This window comes from Pseudonaja textilis, chromosome 3 (genome assembly GCF_049901715.1).
Source record: "Pseudonaja textilis isolate UNSWEBS1 chromosome 3, rPseTex1.2, whole genome shotgun sequence".
NCBI classification, from domain to species: Eukaryota; Metazoa; Chordata; class Lepidosauria; order Squamata; family Elapidae; genus Pseudonaja; species Pseudonaja textilis.
Window position 1 is genome coordinate 184,692,660 of NC_141992.1, and position 21,649 is coordinate 184,714,308.

The window sequence follows — 21,649 nt, forward strand, 5'->3', positions numbered from 1 at the left end:
TCTTAGTCATCATTTAAGAATATTTTTTTCAGACCAAAACATCACTCCTACAAGCATCTCAGCAGGGAGTTTTGAGTGATGCAGATAAGCTTGGAAATGTCATGTTGTTGTTTTTTTTTCTACAAGAGTGCAAAGAAAGGGAGAGACAGCCATCTGTTACCTGACAGCTCAGCATGGTACATTAATGGAGACAAATCAAAGTCAAACTCTCTTCAAAAGGGCTCCATTCTGTTGGAATGGACAAGAAAAGCATATGCAACACCTTTCAAGTGGAGTAGCAAAGGAGTATGTGACAATTTTCTTTCTTAAAACAATTGGGTACTTGGAAAAGGTGCTTTCTTAATCATCAATCATAGGGCGAAGAGTTGAGGGGCTAGGCATGTCTAGTCTATCAAAGAGAAGCATTGGGGGAGACATGATAACTGTCTTCCAGAACTAGAGGGCCTGTCACAGAGAAGAGGGGACAACTTATTCCCAAAAGCACAAGAGGGCAGGACAATGGGTGGAAGATTGTTAAAGGAAATACTTTAACTCAGGAGAACTTTTTTTGACAGAGAGAACAATTAATCAATGGGATAGCTTGCCTTCTGAAGTTGACAGTGCTCCATTGCTGAAGGATTTCAAAAACAAACCGGACAACCATTTGACTGGAATGGTGTAAGCTCCTGCCTTGAGCAGGGGTTGGACTAGCAGACCTCCCAGATCCCTTCCAGTCTATGACACTATGTTCCATATTTTGCTTTCATAAACTAACATAACCCTCCCACTTCGATCTCTAGTTAGAAGGGAAAACGTTGACCATTTCATAGCTACGCACATCTCCTTTTAATGGAGAAGTGCTAGATTAGAACATGGTTATCTTAGTCCAACATCTTCTTTCTTAGGGCAACCAGCAAAATACTTCTGGAATATTGTGGAAATGAGGTGGGGGGACACAAGCCATTGGTGGTGCAGTGGTTAGAATGCAGTACTGCAGGCTACTTCTGCTGACTGCCGGCCATCGGTAGTTCAAATCTCACCGGCTCAAGGTTGACTCAGCCTTCCATCCTTCTGAGGTTGGTAAAGTGAGGACCCAGATTGTTGGGGGCAATATGCTCTGAAAAATGCTTAGAGAGGGCTGTAAAGCACTATGAAGCGGTATATAAGTTTAAGTGCTATTGTTATTCTCTAATGGGAATTATTTAAAGCAGGGGGCTCCAAGCTTGGCAAATTTATGACTTGTGGACTTCAACTTCCAGAATTCCTCAGTCAGCATGGAATGCTGGAAATTGGAATATAGAAGTGGTAAAGTTGCCAAACTTGAAGAATTCTGATTCAACCTCTATAATTCCTGGCCCTTTACAAGAATAGAGTAGAGTAGAGTAGAGTAGAGTAGAGTAGAGTAGAGTAGAGTAGAGTAGAACAGGAACAGAACAGAACAGAATTCTTTATTGGCCAAGTGTGATTGGACACACAAGGAATTTGTCTTTGGTGCATAAGTTCTCAGTGTACATAAAAGCTATACATGATAAATCATGATCATAGTCATCATAAAAAAATACATTCATCATAAATCACAAGAGACAACACTTAGTGATAGTCATAGGATACTAAATAATCAATCAACATAAATCATACTAGGAAACTAAGTAAAACAACATAAATTGTAAAGATACAAGCAACAAAGTTATACTATAAGTAGAAAAGGAGAAGTAATAGGAAAAATGAGTGGAATAATAGTAATACAGCCTTACTAAATAGTAAGGATCTTAGTTTGATTAATGTGCAGTACCTTAAAATACAATTAAATTGTGCTCTGAGACTCAATGAAACAAACTTCTATTTATTGTATTTCCAATTCAGGAAACAAAGGAGCAATTGGAGATATTGGTGAACAAGGAATGATAGGTAAAATTGGACCAATTGGCAGGAAAGGTAAGTATTAATTAATCACACATCTTCACTGGATGGTAAACCTCAGTATAAAATTTAAAAAACACCTGCTATTTATGTTTGCAAATGAAACTGAAGGCTTTTATTTCCGAAACACAAGTACTGTTAACTTATGCTTCCTGTTCCATGGCTACCAACATGAATCCATTCAGACTCTTTTTAGTATTGTCTATGTTTTTGGAAAAGCTCTTCATAAGCATGCATTTCAATTTCCTCAATGTTCTCTGCTGAGTTCATTATAATTTAGTGTCTGCACAATGAAATACAAGAGCAAAGTACATGGAAGAAGGAGGAAAAAAAATAACTAAAGGGCTTATTTTAAAACAAGCATTTGACACACTTGTGTTCACTTCACCAAATGCTGAAAAATGTAAAAAGCAGAATGGTCAGAGATCTCTTCAATGGGCATCAATGAAGGAGAGACCACCATTAAGTTGCAGTCTTCTCAGATCCCAATCAATGATGGGACGCTCCTAGTCTGTGCTAGGATGACTGTAACTCATTGGAGTGCAAATGCAGAAGGTCATCCTTTCAAGCAAGATTAATTAAATGATCAGTCAATCTAGCCCAGTTCCTACATCCCTCTTGAACACATCCCCTTCAGTACATCCCTATCAACCACACCTCCTGAAAGCTACATGGCCAACTTTATTTTGAAGGGAACAGAAGTGTGGATTGAGATTTCCCTATGGAAGCAGGAATTTTGGAGTTGGCTAGTCAAACTTAATGCAGCTCTGTTGGGAGCTTGGCTAATAGGCATTTGGGAATTCATGCTATGAGGTAGGTGGACATTATCAAGTTCACTTACACATTAACTAACAACATACACATTTCTATGCAATGCTCAAATATTTCAAGAATAAAAATGCTCCAGGGGCCTTATCTAAATTGGCAACAACTGTTTCACGTTCCTATTGTATCCAAGTATGTGCCTTTTTTTTTTTACTTTTAGTTGTATATTTTCCAACTGTTCCTTGCAGAACTCTTCTACCTTAGAAATATTGTTGCAATATACTACATGTTTGAGATATCCCCACAGATTTCTAGGAATATTTAAATCCAGGAATTGTGAAAGCCATTCCAAAAGTTTATGTTTCTTCCTTGTGAAAACGTCATAGTTGAATTGGAAGCCAATTTCAGGGTTTTGTTTGTTTAAATGCCTGACCTCTTTTCAGTTTCAGTTTGTTCACCAACTGTGGGAGATATGTGATTAATGCAAAGCAGATTGGGGGTGGGGGAAAACAAAAATAAAAATGGAAAGACTGAGCTTGTTACAGAAAACATATGGAGGTGGAGATGACGGTGGCAGCCATCACATATATATTCCTTCTTCCCACTGGCTGATTATTCCCTTAATGCTGAATGCGGTGGTGAGTGCAGAATTATAAACGTATGTACTCTTTTTCACTGCAAACATTGCAGAAATGGCAATAGCAATAGCACTTGGACTTATATACCACTTTCAAGTGCTTCACAGCCCTCTCTAAGCGGTTTACGGAGTCAGCCTATTGCCCCCAACTATCTGGGTCCTTATTTTACCCACCTGGAAGGATGGAAGGCTGAGTCAACCTTGAGCCTGGTGAAATTTGAACCACCAAATTGCAGGCAGCCAGTAGTCAGCAGAAGTAGCCTAGAGTACTGCACTCTAGCCACTGCACCACTGAGGCTCGTACAGATTACCTTCTCTTTTCATCTCCAATTGTCCTATTGAAATTATCTTTTTTCCTTTAAAAACAGAAGTCCCACTCAGCTTTTTATCCTGCCAGGGGTTAATAGCAACTAGGGGTGGGTTGTTATAAAATGAAGGAAAGTTAAAACCTCCTGTATACTGCACCTCCTATATATTGCAATCCCATTAAAAACAAACCTTCCACCTTCAGAATTCCCATTTATTCTAAAGTAATTTTCTTAAGTGCCTCTAAAACCTGTAAAAAAAATTCCTCTTCCCAAAAGTGAAATGCATAATCTACCTACTTTGGGTTTATTCATTTATTATATCATTAACTCCTTTCAGCTATTGTCCCTCTCAGTTTTTGCTGCGATTCCGTGAAGAAAGAAAGGTACTAGGCACATCTAGCTCCTAAGTCTTTAAACTTTTAATGGATCATCTATTAGAATCGGAAGTTTGCTATCAGAAAACAAACGCTTTCAGAGCCTGCCTTGGCAAGACTACAGTAGACCAAAATAGAGTCAACTGTATTCAGTAGAACTTAATCCAATGTACAGGTTGTCTTTGACTTATGACCACAATCGAGCCAAAAATGTCTGTTGCTAAGTTGAAGTGAGTTTTTCCCCATTTTACAAATTTTCTGTCAACTCATAAAATATTTCTATGGTCTTTTTAGAGTTGCCAACAGAAAGGGAGTGGGGTAACAGTGCAACAAACCAAAACTGCATTCCATAAATGCTTTCAAAGATAGTAATTAAGTGACTGAAGTTTCTGCTGCGCAAAATTCTAACTGGAGAGTATGACTGATGACTCTTGGCTATGGATGTGTCCCATTGGAGAATATGAATTATGACACACCCGGGGGGTGGGGGGAAAACCAGGGTCAAGGGTAACAATGAATTGTGTGCTTCAGAGTCGGCTACACCCAGGCAGTGCCGGACAGTTTAACTCCCAATAAATACTTTTTACATTTTGGAAGTTTGGCTCAAGATTCATAATTTAAATGGGGGTAACTGCCAGAATCCTGACACTTTCTTGACACAGTTAAGTGAATCTGGCTTCCCCATTGCCTTTGCTTGCCAGAAGATTGTACAAGGTGATCACCTAACTCAAGGACAGCGCAAAGATAATAAATTCCTGCCAATTCCAAAGTGTCCAAATCTTGATCATGTGACCATTGGGATGCTGCAACAGTTTAAGTCAGGAAAATGGCCATAAGTCACCTTTTTCTGTGGCTGTTGTAATTTTGAACAGTCACTAAACAAACTGTTGTAAGCCAAGGACTACCTGTATTCAGTAGAACTTAATCCAATATATGTAAAACTGAATTGTTTATATTGGCCATCCGCCTATGGGCTCTATCCATTTCTCAAGACCTATTTTGTGAATGTGCTTGCAACTTTCCAGTTGAAGGCAATGTATTTTCTTCTTTATTTAGGTGACAAAGGATTAAAGGGTGAATCTGGAGTCACTGGAGGGAAGGGTAAAGCAGGTACATATTGTTTGCTCTTCTTTTGCATTTCTGACGCCTTCATTGTCTTCTAGATCAAAGGCAATCAAATTGTAGTCACTGTGTATCCTAGCATGTTGGTCTACAGGGCCAGAAGGAGGAAGCATGTATATTTATTTATTTTATTTTATTTTATTTATTTTATCAAGCGATTATAAGATAACAGGTATAAGTATAACATAGTTATGAATACATGAAATGGATACACATAAGAAAAATAAAAAGAAACAATAGGACAAGGACGGTAGGCACATTGGTGCGCTTATGCATGCCCCCTACGGACCTCTTAGGAAAGGGGTGAGGTCAATAGTAGACAGTCTCAGGTTAAAGTTTTTGGGGCTTGGGGAAGAAACCGCAGAGTCAGGTAGAGTATTCCAGACATTGACCACTCCGTTGCTGAAGTCGTATTTCCTGCAATCAAGTTTGGTGCGGTTTACCTTGAGTTTGTATCTATTGTGTGCTCTTGTGTTGTTATGGTTGAAGCTGAAGTATTCATTGACAGGTAGGACATTGCAATGTATGATTTTATGTACTACACTTAGATTGCAGGAAAAGCTGTTCCTTTCCATCCTCACTGTTAAGAAGTTTCTTCTTAATTCCAGGTTGTTTCCCTCCTTGATTAGTTTCCATCCATTGTTTTTTGTCTTGCCTTCAGGTGGTTTGGAAAATAAACTGACCCCCTCCTCTTTATGGCAGTTTCTCAAATACTGAAATACTGCTATCATGTCCTCTCTAGTCCTTCTTTTCTCTGGACTAGCCAAACCCAAATCCTGCAACCATTCTTCATATGTTTTAGTCTCCATGCCTTTAATCATCTTAGTTGCTCTTCTTTGCACTTTTTTTTTCCCAAAGTTTCAACATCTTTTTTGTAATGGGGTGACCAAAACTGTTTGAGATGAGATTGGGATAAGGAAGAGACTAACTTGATCTGTCCTGGAGGCTGTTCCTCCACCAAGGACAAACAGCCCCTCTTGTTTCATTTCCCATCCTACTCTCCGTAGAACTCCCCAAAATGTGGCATCAGAAACAGTTTTTCTCTGTCAGATTTAATTGGCTGGGCTAACTCTGGTTCGAGTAGGTAGACAGTCAGGTTTTTTAAATAGAAGTGCTTGAAAACTAATGCTACAGATAGTCCTCTATTTATGTACAGTGGTGGGATTCAAAAAACTTTTACTACTGTGTTTGTGGCTTGGTTCTGTGGGTGTGGCTTGGGGGGCATGGCAGGGGAAGGTTATTGCAAAATCCCCATTCCCTCCCCACCCCACTAACCTGCTTTCCAGCTCTGTTCTCCTGTGTAGGACAACCAAAGAAGACCCAGCCAATCAGCTGGGACTCGGGAGGCAGAGAATAGATGGGGGCGGGGCCAGTCGGAGTTGGTATTTGCCAGTTCTCCAAACTATTCAAAATTTCTGCTACTGGTTCTTCAGAACTGGTCAGAACCTGATGAACACCACGTCTGGATCAATAGCTTAGTGACTCTTTGAAGTTACAATAGAGTACTTACAACTGGGTTATAAAGATCCAATCTCCCAGCAATCACATGACTGTACTTTATCATGTTTTTGCTGAAAACTGGCATTTACTTATGAGTTTCAGGAAAAATGGCCCTTAGTGAACCAGTGTTTCACTTAATGTCTGCTGCAAAAAGAACCCTCATTAAAAAGGGTCAGTCACACAGGTGATCCACTTTACAAATATTACTGGTCCTGGGTCAACAACTACCTATAAAAAGCCAATTTTCTGAAAACATTCTTAATAAACAGTGTTTTCCTAAGCTAGAAGTAGGATTGCTATGTTCAAAACAGCCCCAAAAGTGGAAGCCAAGGCCCCAGTCCCTGCTCTCTGTTTCAAATTTTGTTGGCCAAGGGATTGTTTTAAGGGAAAGAATAAAATCTTACCTGCACTTTGAAAAAGTAGAGTCAGACCATTTCAGTCAGAATTAGGCCTGTGCCAATTAAAATGCCATGGTGATCCAGCCCTCTGCCCTCAGCCATTTTCATTTAATTAAAACTTTCTGAAAATGTAGATTCAATGACTGTATTCACTCAACATACTTAATGAGGTCAGTTAAAAAACAGCAGATATGTTCATATAACAAGATAAGCCTGGTTAATTTTAACTTTGTCTTGGTTTTTGTATCTTAACAAGAGATGTAGAGCCAGCTGGTTTAGTAAGTTTATTGTTTGATCCAGTCTTTCTCAGCCTTGGTCATCTGAAGTTGTGTGGATTTCAACTCCCAGAATTCCCCAGACAGCATGGGTCAAACGACCGCCATCTTGCCAACTTGATTACTTTTTAAAGTTAGTCCTTGACTTGGGAACAATGATGGCTGTAACCGACCACATTTTACATTTTTTGCAGTATTGGTTATGGACCTGTTTTCCCGAAAATCAGAAGTAAATTCTGGTTTTCAGCGAAAACATCACAAAATGTAATCACGTAAATATAGCCATTGAATATGAATGCAGCTAAGCTGTTGGGAGAGGTGCTTTGCTGACTGTAGTAATATTAATATTTGTCCCGAGAAACTCTATTTCTTATGATATTGTTAACTCCCATAAATCTACTAGATTTTTGTAAAAAAAAAATTAATATACAAAATACTTAGTGCATATAATTATTTGTGAGGGAAACTCTAGAATGAACAGCAATAATTTCATATCTCCACTCTTACTTCAACATATTCAAATTTAACTTATTATGGCCTCTATTATTTTGCAAATGGGACGCAGTGGCTCAGTGGCTAAGACACTGAGCTTGTCAATCAGAATGGTCAGTAGTTGGATGGTTCGAATCCCTAGCGTCGCATAATGGAGTGAGCTCCCCTTACTTGTCCCAGTTTCTGCCAACCTAGCAAGTCAAAAGCATGTAAAAATGCAAGTAAAAAAATAGGTGGGAAGGTAACAGCATTCCGTGCACCTTCGGCATTTAGTCATGCCGGCCACATGACCATGGAGACATCTTCAGACAGCACTGGCTCTTTAGCTTTGTAACAGAGATGAGCACTGCCCCAAGAGCCAGAAACGACTAGCACGTATGTGCGAGGGGAACTTTTACCTTTTACTTTGCAAAATACAATCAGCAAAAGAATTGCCTCTGGGTTGTAATAGGCTAGTTCTGGAACTCAAAAGAAGCCCCAGTAGAAGATAATGGCAAACATTTCCACAATATAGAAAGGTTCTAGTTTAGTGATCACAACTGGGACTGGCAAGTTGATCATTAAGCAAAGAGTTCGCTAAGTGAAATCATAACTGTGCTTATGATCTTTACTTCAGTTTTTCTTTGTTTTCCATACCTGTGAATGTCATAAGTGCAAGGACCAGTGTTGAAAATGTTTCTTTTTCCATCATTGTTGTAAGGGCAAACAGTTGCCATACAAGGCAATCACTAAACTAGAACTATCTGTAATGCCAAGACAATTTCTTTGACATCACCAACTCAGCTTAAGGCCCTGTTTATTTATTTCGATAAATAAATCTGTACATGTGGAATTATTGGTGAGAATTATCTGTACATGTTGAATTATTGGTGAGAATTATCTGTACATTTTGAATTATTGGTGAGAAACTGAGATATATAAACATAATAAATAACTAGAGTTAACTTGGAAGAAGGAATAGTTAGGTCTCATTAAAGTTACTTCGGACTTAATGTTTCTATATTTATACTGAGTTAGGTGGTGTCTGTGATTGTGGAAAATATCGCAAAGTTGTCGGACAACTGGACATCAATGTGGCTCGACTCAAAAATTCCATTACCTTCGTGAAGAATGGTAGGTTTCATATCCTTTGTTTTTGTTAATTTCTCTTAAATTGGGGATTCACGTGGGATTCTCCTGGAAGTTGCGCAAAAGTGCCCAAATCCCTCAAAGACCATGCCATCAAAATTCAGGGGAAAACATTCCAAGCTGGAGATGTGCTACAAACTCAAAATAAATAAATAAAATATAATATAATATAAATAAATAAAAACATCTGTCCTGTATCCAATTTGTGCTTAACCACAACTGTAGCATTTAAGCTTATGTACCATTCCCATATCATTTTACAGCACTCTCTGGGCAGTTTGCAATGTAAACACATCTGCATCCTGCCCCCAATAATCCAGGTTCTCATTTTACCAACTTCAGAAGGATGGAAGGCTGAGTCAATCTTGAACCCCATCAGAATCAAGCTCCAGGCTGTGGGCAGAGTTCAACTGCAATACAGATAGTCCTCAACTTACAACAGTTCACTTAGTGACTTCGAAGTCACAATAGCACTGAAAAAAGTGACTGATGGCCGTTTTTCACACTTATGACCATTGCAGCATCCCCATAACAACCTACTCATATTTATGACTGTTGCAATACTCTAGGGTCATGCCTTTTTGTGACTTTCTGAAAGCAAAGTCAATGGGGAAGCCAGATTCACTTAACAACCACGTTACTATTTAACAACTGCAGTGATTCACTTAACAAATGTGGCAAGAAAAGTCGTAAAACGGGGCAAAACTCACTTCACAAATGTCTCACTTAGCAACATAAATCTGGGGCTCAATTTTGGTCATAAGTTGAGGATTGCCTATACTACACTGTAACCACTGCACCACCAGGAGTCTTCCTTGTTTTATATATAGACATCCATGATTATAGGCCAGTGGTGGCTAACCTTTTTGGGCTCCTGTGCCAAAAATTGCATGTGTGCCAGTGTGCATGCACTCATGTGCCAGAACCCAGAATGCAATGTGCGGGCACCCTCCCCACACCCCCTGCGCATGTACGTGCAATCCCCACCCCCACCCCCTTACCTGCACTCTGCCTCACAGCTGATTTTTCGGCTGGTTTGAGGCCTTTTTCGGCCTCCCAGAGGTTTGGAAAATGCCTCTGTAAGGCTTTTCAGGACGAATTATAGGCCTGTTTCATCACTTCAGGTATTACAGGAAGTGACAAAACGGGCCTATAATTCATCCCGAAAAGCCTTGCAGAGGCATTTTCCAAGCCTCTGGGAGGCCGAAAAAGGCCTCAAACCAATGGGGGGGGAATCAACTGTGAGGCGCACGCATGCGCCGTGAGGTAAGTTTGCCTGCGGCTCGTGTGTCAGCACGAATGGCTCTGTGTGCCACTTGTGGCACACGTGCCATAGGTTCGCCATCACGGTTATAGACTTAGGCATCCTGAAATGGCTATTGTTGTTTTTTTTTAACCAGCTTTTTTATTTCTCTTTCTAAAAGTGTTAGCAGGCATCAGAGAAACAGAAGAAAAATACTACTACATTGTTCAGGAAGAGAAGAACTACAGGGAAGCCCTTGCTCACTGCAGGATTCGAGAAGGAATCTTAGCCATGCCGAAGGATGAGGCTGCTAACACGGTGATTTCTGACTACATCTCCCAGAGTGGCTTCTTCCGAGTCTTTATAGGGCTGAACGACATAGAGAACGAAGGCCAGTTCATGTATGCAGACGGTACACCATTGCAAAGCTATAGCAATTGGAAGGAAGGAGCTCCTCAGGACACCCAAGAGAATGAGGACTGTGTGGAGATGCTCAGTACTGGGAAATGGAATGATACGGAATGCCACCTCACCATGTATTTCGTCTGTGAATTCCCAAAGAGGAGGACGTAGGCTAAAGTTTAGTTTAGTTTAGTTTATTGTCATTGCACCTCGTACAACAAAATTAAATACCATCTTCAGTGTACATTAGGACTATAAAAATAAACATAAACACACATCCTTCACGTTCTATACATTGAATTGAAAACCACTGATATTACACTATACATTCAATAGAGTTGCTGCCCTGGCATAGAAGCTGTTTTTCAGCCTACTTGTCCTTGTTTTTATTATCCTGCACTGTCTACCATATGGTAATAGTTCAAAAAAAGGTTGCCCAGGATGAGATGGATCTTTGAGAATGTTTTGAACTTTTTTAAGGCAGCGGGAGCTATAAAGCTCTTCCAAAGAGGGGAGAGGGCAACCAATGATCTTCTGGGCAATGACATTAACCCTCTGGAGTGCTTTCCTATCTGCCACTGTGCAATTGGCAAACCGTACAGAGGTGCAGTAAGTTTAGATACTCTCTATGGTGCAGCGTTAGAAGGTCACCAGCAGTTTTTCATTCAGTTGCTGTTTTCTAAGAAGTCTTAGGTAATATAATCTCTGCTGGGCCCTTTTGACCAGCACTGCAATGTGAGCATCCCAGGACATGTCCTCTTTTAGGGTAACACCCAGAAACTTAAAACTGGCCACTTGCTCCACTCAGTCTCCATTGATAAGCAAGGGCTGGATGTCTGATCTGTTCCTTCTATAGTCCACTATAAGCTCCTTGGTCTTATTGATATTGAGGACAAAGTTATCATCTCCACACCACAAAAGCAACCGGCCCACCTTCTCTCAATAAGTAGGCTCATCCCCCTCCCTGGAGATGAGCCCTACCACTGTTGTATCATCTGCAAATTTAGTAATAGTATTACTAGCGTGAGTGGGAATGCAGTCATGCACATAAATAGAATAGAGTAAGGGACTCAACACAGAACCCTGTGGCATACCAGTTAAGAATAAGGGCTGAAGAGGTATGATTACCTAATCTGACCATCTGTGATCAGCCAGACAGGAAATCCATAATCCAAAGGTAAATTGAATAAGAAAGTCCAAAGAAGACTCCTAACCTGCACTGTAGAATCATTCTTTGTCTGCTCTAGGGTTTAGGACTGTCTTTCCCAGCTTGAGGTCGCTCAGAACAGTTGAACAGTTGAACATTCTCACCATCCTGACACCACATAAGTGTGGAAAGATGAGAACTGGAGTTCAAGATATAGGGAGGCCACCACATTAAGAATAACGGGCCTTTGGAAAGAATCTGGTTCTCAACAGAAGAGACTATTCTTAACTCAGGGTTGAACTGTGGGGGTCCTTGGTGCCTTCTGAGCTTAGTGGTTTGCTCACGGACGTTTCATTACCCAACTAGGTAACATCATCAGTGTTGGAAAGCCACCAAATTTAGAGAGCACCAAGGAATCCACAATCTGGTTCTCACTGAGGGACATGGGAACAAATTACAATTGGACATTCACATGCCAAATTGTGGGGATTTGTCTTCCGTTAGTATTTTAGTCCTACAGAATGAAGTTGGAATGTTGTTGTTTTTCTTCTAAAACACATTAACAGAGTTGGAAGGGACCTTGAAGGTCATCTAGTCCAACCCCCTGCTCAGGCAGATCCTACACCATTTCTGACAGAATCTCCAATCTCTTTTTGAAAGTCTCAAGTGATGAAGTTCCTACAACTTCCAAAGGCAACTTCTGTTCCATTGGTGGATTGTTCTCACTGTCAGAAAAAAATTATCCTTATTTCCAAGTTGAATCTCTCCTTGATTAGTTTCCATCCATTATTCCTTGTCTGGCCTTCAGGAGCTTTAGAAAATAGCTTGACCCCCTCCTCTCTGTGGCAGCCCCTCAAATATTGGAACACTGCTATCATGTCTCCCCTGGTTCTTCTCTTCACTAGACTAGTTGTGCCCAGTTCCGGCAACCATTCATCATATGATTTAGTCTCCAGTCCTCTAATCATTTTGGTTGCTCTTCTCTGCACTCTTTCTAGAGTCTCAATATCTTTTTATAGTGTGGTGATCAAAACAGAGTAGGCAACATGCTACCTGCAGGACACCTATGTATCACCAGAGACTTCTCTAAGTATGCACCAGGTATCATCTTCAGTGACATAATTTTAACATTATTATAGTCACACACAAAAAATGTCCAGAAATGGTCAACTGAAAAACAAAGCATCAATGTCTACCCATCATATTTATTTGCCTTAAAACTCACAATGGACATATAATCTCACTTATTGGAATGATAAGAAGACCAGTTCGTCTTCAGTAAAACGGTTAGCGGGAGTTCTGATTTTACAGCCATTTTTATCACAGCCATTAAGCAAATCAGGCAGTCTTTAAGGGAATCGTGTGGTCATTAAGCAACTCTGGCTTCCCCTGTTGATATTATTCGTCAGAAGCCAGTAGATAAGTTCACAAATTATGATCACATGACTTCACGGTGCTGCACCCATCATAAACATGAGCCAGTTGCCAATTGTGATCAGGTGACCACGGGGGGGGGGGTATGATGATGGTGAACATTTTGAGTATGGGTCATTTTTTCAGTGCTGTTGTAGCTTCAAACAGTTGTTAAACAAACTTGATTGCAGGAAATACGACTTCAGCAACAGAGTGGTCAATGTCTGGAATACCTGACTCTGTAGTTTCTTCCCCAAACCCCCAAAACTTTAACCTTAAGACTGTCTACTATTGACCTCACCCCTTTCCTAAGAGGTCTGTAGGGGGCGTGCATAAGCGCACCAACCTGCCTACCATCCCTGTCCTATTGTTTCTTTTATTTTTCTTATATGTACCCATTTCATGTATTCATAACTATGTATATACTTATACCTATTATCTTGTAAGCAATTGACAAATCAAATAAATAAATAAAATAAAAGTTGAGGACTACCTGCATTTTGTGAATAGCCATGCCTTCAATTTTACAGTACAGGTTGGCTTCGGCTTACAACCTCCACCGAGCCCAAAATTTCTGTTGCTAAGCAAAACATTTGTCAAGTGAACTTTTGCCCCTTTTTACGACCTTATTTGCCACTGTTGTTAAGTGAATCAATGCAGTTGTTAAGTTAGTAACACAGTTGTTAAGTGAATCTGGCTTCCCCGTCGACTTTGCTTTCAAAAAGGTGATCATATGACCCTGGAGCACTACAACCGTCATAAACACGATTCAGTTGCCAAGTATATGAATTTTTGATCGCATGACCATGTTGCAAGGGTCTTAAGTATGAAAAACGGCCATAAGTCACTTTTTCAGTGCCGTTGTAACTTTCAATGGTCACTAAACGAACTATTGTAAGTTGAGGATGACTTGTACCTATTATATGAAAAATGAGTCTTCTGCAACAGCCATTTTTTGACTGGGCCCATATCAAGTTCTCACAATTTGAATGGTGGCTCTGATCTCATCTTCCTTCTTATTTCTTGCACTCTGCACATATGCATCTGAAGAAAATGTAGCCCTGTAGCACACGTGTGATGAGGACAGAGAAAAAAAATCCAAGAAAGAACAAAAACAATAAATTTTTCAGCTACAAATGTATGGATTGATAACTGGGCAAAGTTCCATTCCATCATATTTACATCTGGTTTTTTTAATTAATTCTCCGGATATAAATAGGGTAGTGGGGGAAGATTTATTTACTTCTGAAAATGCACAAAATGGACAGATTCTCAACCCTTTCTTTAATATTTATGGCCAAAGGGGTTTGTTAACAGAGATTGCATCTCTTTTGTCACGCCTCCTGGAATAAACGTGTAATTGTGTGATTTGTGGCGGTCATACGGTTGGCCAAGAAGTGCTACAAAAGGCATTCGGCTACCCGGCCTACTATTAGTGCCATGAACTTTTCTATTATGATAACATAGGGAAAAGTTGGATGTCCTGGCTCTGTTACATACCTTCAGAAGTGAGATGAAGCTAGGATAAGCCAACTTTCACACCTTCGAAAGTGAGATGGATTTTCTTCCTGGAAATTTGATCCTAGCAAATTAACATGGCATAATTCCTTTACATCTTTACTTCAAAATACACCTCAGCTTGGTCTCCGTTCTTTACATACAGGTTAATCCTTGACTTAAAACCATAGTTAGGACCAGAATTTCCATTCCTAAGTGAGGCAGATGTTCAGTGATAACAGGTAACAGATAATCAGAAGGGACCTTATAGATCATCTAGTCCAACCCCCCACCCAAGCGGGAGACCCTACACCATTTCTGACAAATGACAGTCCAATCTCTTCTTGAAGGTCTCAAGTGATGGTGCTCCAACACCTTCCGAAGGCCAACTGTTCCATTGGTTGATTGTTCTCACTGTCAGAAAGTTTCTTCTTATTTCTAGGTTGAATCTCTCCCTGTTCAGTTTCCATCCATTATTCTTTCTCTGCCCTTCAGGTGCTTTGGAGAATAGCTTGACCCCTTCCTCTCTATGGCAGCCCCTCAAATATTGGAAGACTGATATCATATCTCCCCTGGTCCTTCTCTTCACTAGACTATAACCATTCTTCATATGTTTTAGCCTCCAGTCCCCTAATCATCCTGGTTGCTCTTCTCTGTCCTTTTTCTACAGTCTCAACATCTTTTTTATAATGTGGTGACCAAAACTGGATGCAGTACTCTAGATGTGGTTTTACTAAGGCTTTATAGAGTGATATTAATAACTCACTTGATCTCGATTGTATCCCTGTTAATGCAATTTAGGATTGCATTAGCTTTTTTGGCTGCTGCTGCACACTGCTGGCTCATATTTACCTGGTTGTCCACTAAGACTCCAAGATCCCTCCCACAGTTTCAAGTGAGTTTCATAACCTTCCTTGCCATGTTTGTTAAGCAAATCATTATAGTTGTTAAGTGAATCGTGCAGTTGTTAAGCAAATCCAGTTTCCCCCATTGACTTCGCTTGTCACAAGCCGGCTGGGAAGGTTGCAAACAGTGATCACATGACCGCATTGTAGTGTGTGTGTGTGTGTGTGTGTGTGTGTGTGTGTTGCCAAGTTCCCAAATTTTGATTACATGCCCTGGGGATGCTGCCACAATAATAAGCGTCAGGACTGGCTGCCAGTCCCTTTTTTCAGTTGTGCTACAACTTCCAATGGTCACTAAACAAATGGTTGTAAGTTGAGGACTACCTGTGTCTGTCATCTTGTCATGAGAAAGTTTGTTGGAAGGTACTGAAGGATCAGAGGATGGGATGTATGTACAGAGGAGGCCCTAGGGATCAGAGGAAGAGTCATATGGACCCAGGTATGGATGGAATAGATATGAGAGTTAGGAATATGAATTCTGATAAAACATTTTCTCTTGTCTTCATTTCTTTGCCTTAAGCAGCCTTACTCCTTCCTGTCTTCTCTCTCTCTCTACAGAAGGGGGGGGTCGCAGGGGAGTGGGGGTGCTGCCTCAGACAAAGTTAAAACTGCTTTTATTTTTCTCTGCGGAAGGAGGAGGGTCACGGGCAGTGAGGGTGCTGTTTTGAGCTGCTCTGCAATAGGAAAGGGGTTGGAACTGCACATTCTTAGCAAGGCAGAAGTTAACACCTTAAACCACAAGCCAGGATAGCAGGAACAAGAATAGCTTGCTTATAAGAAAAAAAACCCCAAAACCACATAGCTGGCACATGAAACTAGGACACTTTGCAAGATACCCGTGACCTGGGGTGAAAAACAGATGACGCGACATTTAGCTATGTAGGGGGCTGAGATCCAAATAACCAATCACTATTATCTGTTATGCATGCATTATTAGGGGAAGGGCAAAGGGCTGAATGCGACCACCCCTTGACTATAAAAATCGCTGTAAGGTTGTAATCTGGGCCTTCGGTTATCTTTCAAACCAGGGTCCTTATATCTTGGTACCAAAATAAAAGTATATTGTATCACACTTTGTGTCCGGTGACTTATCGGCTTCGACACCAAGCAAGAGCCGAGTTTTGGGGACAACAGTACCGTGTTTTATCCTGAAAACAAGTAATAGCTTGATTTTTACATGTGTGCCCAATATAAGCCCTACCCTCAAAATAAGCCAAAGTTAAAAAAAAAACCTCACACACTGTTGCACTGCTAAAAATCATGCTAGGATGAGGATAGGGGGGTGGAGCTGCCCCATGTATCCCACACCTGCTTACCTTAGCTTACCTGCTTACCTTACCTTAGGACAGTTTCAGCCAGCCTCTGACCCCTGCCTTGCCTTGCCAACCCACTTTTTCTGCAGCTGTTTGCTACCGCTTATGTGCAGCGCTCTCCCCGGCCTCCATTTTGTCAGCAGAAGCCTTCAGAAAGGCATCTGATGGTGAAATGGAGGCCTGGGGCACCACACACGTCAATCCTGAGCTTGTTTCTTGGCTGCAGAGGCCTTTCCTGAAGGCTTCCAATGGCAAAATGGAGACCGAGGGAGGGATGCCATGCACAAGCAGCAACAAGTGGCTGCAGAAGAAGTGGGCCACAAGTGGCCACATGGGCTCCTGCTGGATGGGGCTGTCAGCACTGCTGCCACAAAGTGAGACAGTGGGAAAGACATTCCCTGAAAACAAGACCCAATACCTGTTTTGGAGGGGGAAAAAATAAGATCAGGTCTTATTTTCGGGGAAACATGATATTGTCCACTTGAATTTAGGTTTGGCCTGCACACACAGAGCAGAAGATGGAGGATCCGCTTTCAGAGCCCCAGTGAGTAAACACAAAATATTTGTGACTCCTCCCCTATTGCTAGATTCCTCCCAAAGGTTTGAGGGAATCAAGTTTTGTTTTCTGAGCAAAATTCTAGATGTCAGATTCTCATGAACAGAGGTAGCCCTCAACTTATGACCAAAATTGAGCCCAAAATGGATGTTGCTAAGGGAGAAATTGGTTAAGTGAGCTTTCTCCCATTTTACAACCTTTCTTGCCATGGTTGTTAAGTGAATCGCTACAGTTCTTAAAATAGTAACCCAGTTGTTAAGTGAATCTGGCTTCCCCATTGACTTCGCTTGTCAGAAGATGGCAAAAGGGAATCCCATGCAACCATCATAAATGTGAGTTTGTTGTCAAGCATCTGAGTGCAAATCACATGGCTATGGGGATGCTGCAACGTCATCAGTGTGAAAAATGATCATAAGTCACTTTTTGCAATTCTGCTGTAACTTTGAACAGTCACTAAGCAAACTGTTGTAAGTCAAGCACTACCTGTATTTGTTCATCAATGATTATGGCACAGTATCAAGTTCCAATAGCAGAAAACAACCCAGCAGGAGAGCTCACTGTGAATCTCAATAGTTAATTTTGTGATGACCCAGGACATGGCACAAAAGTAAATAAATTCCCTTTAATACCTCCAACTTGGCCCCCAAAGTCCAGTTATCTTCCAAAAACAGTCTACAAAGAGAAGAAATGCAGTCCGAACCCAAAGTACAGATAAATTAGAAATAAAAAAAACCAACACAAACCACGCTGAAGTAATTAACACGACAGGCCAGGATAGTAAATTGCAGACATCCAAAAGATAATGAAGCACACACAGTTGGGAGGATGCCAAAACCCAGATAAGCCTGGACAAAGATAATGCATGCTTTGCTTCTAGCAAGGTACTGTGTGCAAATGACCTTATATCCTGTTCTCTCTGCTGCAACAAATGAAAGGGATCAAGGCCCTTTTCTCTCCTGTAAGCCATGTTACTCCCTTCTCCATTCCTCCCTGTGTGCCCTAGGATGGGCCTGGGTAGGGGTGGGATTCTACCAGTTTGCACCTATTCGCTAGAACCGGTTGTTAACATTCTAAGTAGTTCGGAGAACCATTTGTTAGAAAAAATTACTGGCCTAATCCTGTAAGGAAGGCAGGAAGGAAACATTCTGGTGTTGCTTACAGAAACTGCCTCTCCGTTAACCCTTATTACATTCTTGGCAGGACTAGACTTCCTGTCTCAGGAACATCTCTGGAGTTTTTTTCCCCTCCTTTGCTAGTACTTTGCTTGTGTGGAGTGACCATTCAAAATTACAATGGCACTGAAAAAAAATGACTTATGACCATTTTTCACACTTACGACTGTTGCAGCATCCTCACACTCATGAGAGGCCAGGCGAGGAGATGCGTGCCTCGATGTGAGTGATATTGAGTTGGCCACGCCCAGCCACTAATATGACCACCAAGCCACATCCACCCAATCACATGACCACCAAGCCACACCCACAGAACTGGTTGTTAAAAAAATTGAATTCCACCCCTAGCCCTGGGTCTTCCTCTGAATGCCCAGCCGGACTGTGCCCTTCCCCCGTTTCTTCCACAGCCACTGGAGCCACACTTCCACTCCCTGTCAGCTGCTCAGTCAGAATCAGACTCCAACAAGGGCAAGACAAATTTATTGTTAAGAAGGTAAAACATTAATGGACTGAATCTTGAAAGCTGACTAAGACAGAATTCTAGCATTCATCTCTTTTAAGTACATGCATTAAAGCAGGGTCTCTCTGAGAATCATTTCAACTGCTTTTTTCAGGGCCAATGAGCTAACCATCCTTTTTCTAAATTAGATGGATCTTAAATTATCCATCTGCTCATTGTTAACAGTGTTTGGATACACCTCCTTTTCTGCCCAGCTCCACAATCTCTTCTGAACACCTTTTCCCATTGCATCTTAAGACAGGAGGCTGCCTTTAAGAACACAAGGCCGGCCGTGTGTCCTACTGTTTTCTTCTACACCACTGCCAACATCTGTTGCCCAATGTCCCTGCTTCAATCCAGCTCTTTGTGTAGAGAAGCCCTGCCTACTGAAACAAATCAGAACAGAAAACCAGTGCAGCAACCAAAAATCTGGGCTAGTTTTCTTTAGAGGAAATGTATAGTTTTACTAACACAGTGGAGCCTTTCATACTAGAAATATGAGAAGATGCAAAGATCTCGCTTTAAATGTAATTTAGAACTGCAAATCTACTATGAAGTACTGCTTGTGGTGACCAGATAACAATTGCAATGCAAAGTAGAAGAACTTGAGGATTATTTTATCCGTTGTTCTTTGGGATATTGGGCTATGATCTTTTTGATTTGTGACAATGAGCAGACAAACAAGAGCAGATAAACCTGAATCACAGCTTTGAGAGGCAGCATTGGAATCACCAGTTTTCTGAACTGTCATCATTCTGCCAAATTTGTACCATCTACAGAGATGATGGAAAAAGAGAAGAAGGGTTTATTCAAAAAATAATTACAGAATGTCATCCAAAGGAAAGCCAAGCATTATCCAACCATAATTTTTTTTTCAGACAGAGACAGACGAGGGTAGAAGATTAAAAATATTAGTGGTTGTGGAGCAAGCTAATTGTTTCAGGAAATGAGATGTTGATGCTGTTGACTCAACTCTTTAAAATGCCCCTTGATGCTGCTTTTACAAAACCAATATCCATCAAAGGGACCAAACTGATCTACTTATTTTCTGTAATGAATATGCAACAGTATAAACAGGGTTTATGGAACCCCCAAGTGAAATAAACTGGCCAAAATCAATTGAGAACAGCAAATTCTCACAAGATCTCAGTTTTCACATAATATTAGCAAGGGAATGACACTGCCAAGGATCCATAACATTTAGTGCAGAGGTCTCCAAACTTTAAGACTTGTGGACTTCAAGCATAGCTGGCTGGAGAATTCTGGGAGTTGAAGTCCACAAGTCTTAAAGTTGCCAAGTTTGGAGACCTCTGATTTAATGTATAAGAAAGTTGGTCCACTCCTGCCAGAATTGAGGATACACACATGCTGGGAATTGTTTTGCATCATCTCCTATTTTCTTTGGAGGTTAGAAGTTGTTGCTTATCTTTCATGACTCTAATCTTATGGAATGGCCTCTTGTATAGAATTAAAGTTTGTTTCATCAGTAGTTGAGATGCATATCAAGATGATAATTGATTTTAGCAATCGCTCCATTTTGGGGATTGATCACAGCCAGCCAGATGTTTTAACTGGACTTGACATTTTTATCCATGTTGAGTCCTACCAAGGACCTTTTAACTGTACTTGGATGTTTTAGCTTTATAACTGTTGGCTACTCTAGTTATTAACTGCAGGGTGACTGTTCTAGATTCAGCAGTATACAAATGCAACAAATAAAGAACAACAGGTTGATACAACTCTGTTGGAATTTAAATACATGCTGAAATATTTCTACTCATTGTGGCATTACACTGCACTAAACTAAATATAGTCATTCATATATTTTCTATTATTCAAAATGTTTACTATTGCATTTTGTGTGGTTTTCTATTATTTTGTATTACGGTGATTGGACAGTTTTTGTTTCTTACTTTGGAATTGCTAGAGTATATAATAATTCTTCATAAACAATTGGGGGTGTCACTGCAGGAAGAGAAGCACTAAAACACTCAGAAAAGGGTATCAGTTGCTAATACAGCCTAATTATGGTACTTTTGCATCCTATTACAGTAGCATAAAAGTGTCCAGCAAAAAGAGCAGAGGGCATTGAAGCAACTAATTGAATACTAATCCCCAAATGGCATTTGGCAAAGTATTTCCTGTTTTTGTCATGCCCCTGGTGAAGACTAACTCTGAGGGAGAGGAGGAACAGCCAACAGGGAGTGGAAGGGTGGCTCCAGAGGTGGTGGAGACTGGGGAAGGACAGAGGCCAGCTGAGCAGGCAGAGGAGGACCCAGGCCCAGCCCCTATCTATCCTAGGGCATGCAGGGAGGAGAGCATAAGGGAAAGATGTGGTCTACTCAGGAGGAGAGGGCCTTGATCCTCTTCATGGGATGCAGGTGTGAGAACTGCGTAAGAGTTTGGACCTGCATGCTAGCAAATGCTGGAAATAAAGAGTGTTTTATTCCTGGATGAGGTTTATCTTGGTTGGTGTTCTTCCAACGGATTATACCTGGTTATCTTCTTGAAGTTTGTAATTATTTATCCTGGTCTGTCGTGGAACTTTATTCAGTGTGGTTTGTTTTTGTTTTTTGCTTCATTATCGGCTCTTTGAATTTGAAC

The 21,649-nt window shown here is 40.8% G+C and overlaps 1 protein-coding gene and 1 long non-coding RNA gene across 4 annotated transcripts in view; one reads left to right on the top strand and one right to left on the bottom strand.

Moving 5' to 3' along the window:
* LOC148126450 (uncharacterized) overlaps positions 1-4,038 on the bottom strand; it is a 39,748-nt gene extending 35,710 nt beyond the window's left edge. The window contains exon 1 of the long non-coding RNA XR_015743289.1: positions 3,903-4,038. This is a non-coding gene — a long non-coding RNA (uncharacterized LOC148126450). The remainder of the gene's footprint in view (positions 1-3,902) is intronic.
* The window catches only part of COLEC10 (collectin subfamily member 10), a 72,067-nt gene that overhangs the window by 14,176 nt on the left and 36,242 nt on the right, over positions 1-21,649 (top strand). Inside the window, exons 3-6 of one of the 3 annotated variants that reach the window (XM_026703593.2) lie at positions 1,843-1,914; positions 5,040-5,093; positions 8,788-8,883; positions 10,323-16,575. In XM_026703593.2, the coding sequence (XP_026559378.1) occupies positions 1,843-1,914; positions 5,040-5,093; positions 8,788-8,883; positions 10,323-10,714 (614 nt within the window). In that variant the 3' untranslated portion in view covers positions 10,715-16,575. Of the gene's footprint in view, positions 1-1,842; positions 1,915-5,039; positions 5,094-8,787; positions 8,884-10,322; positions 16,576-21,649 lie in introns of those variants that run through there. The other 2 variants (XM_087931654.1, XM_087931655.1) reach the window with 2 other exon arrangements.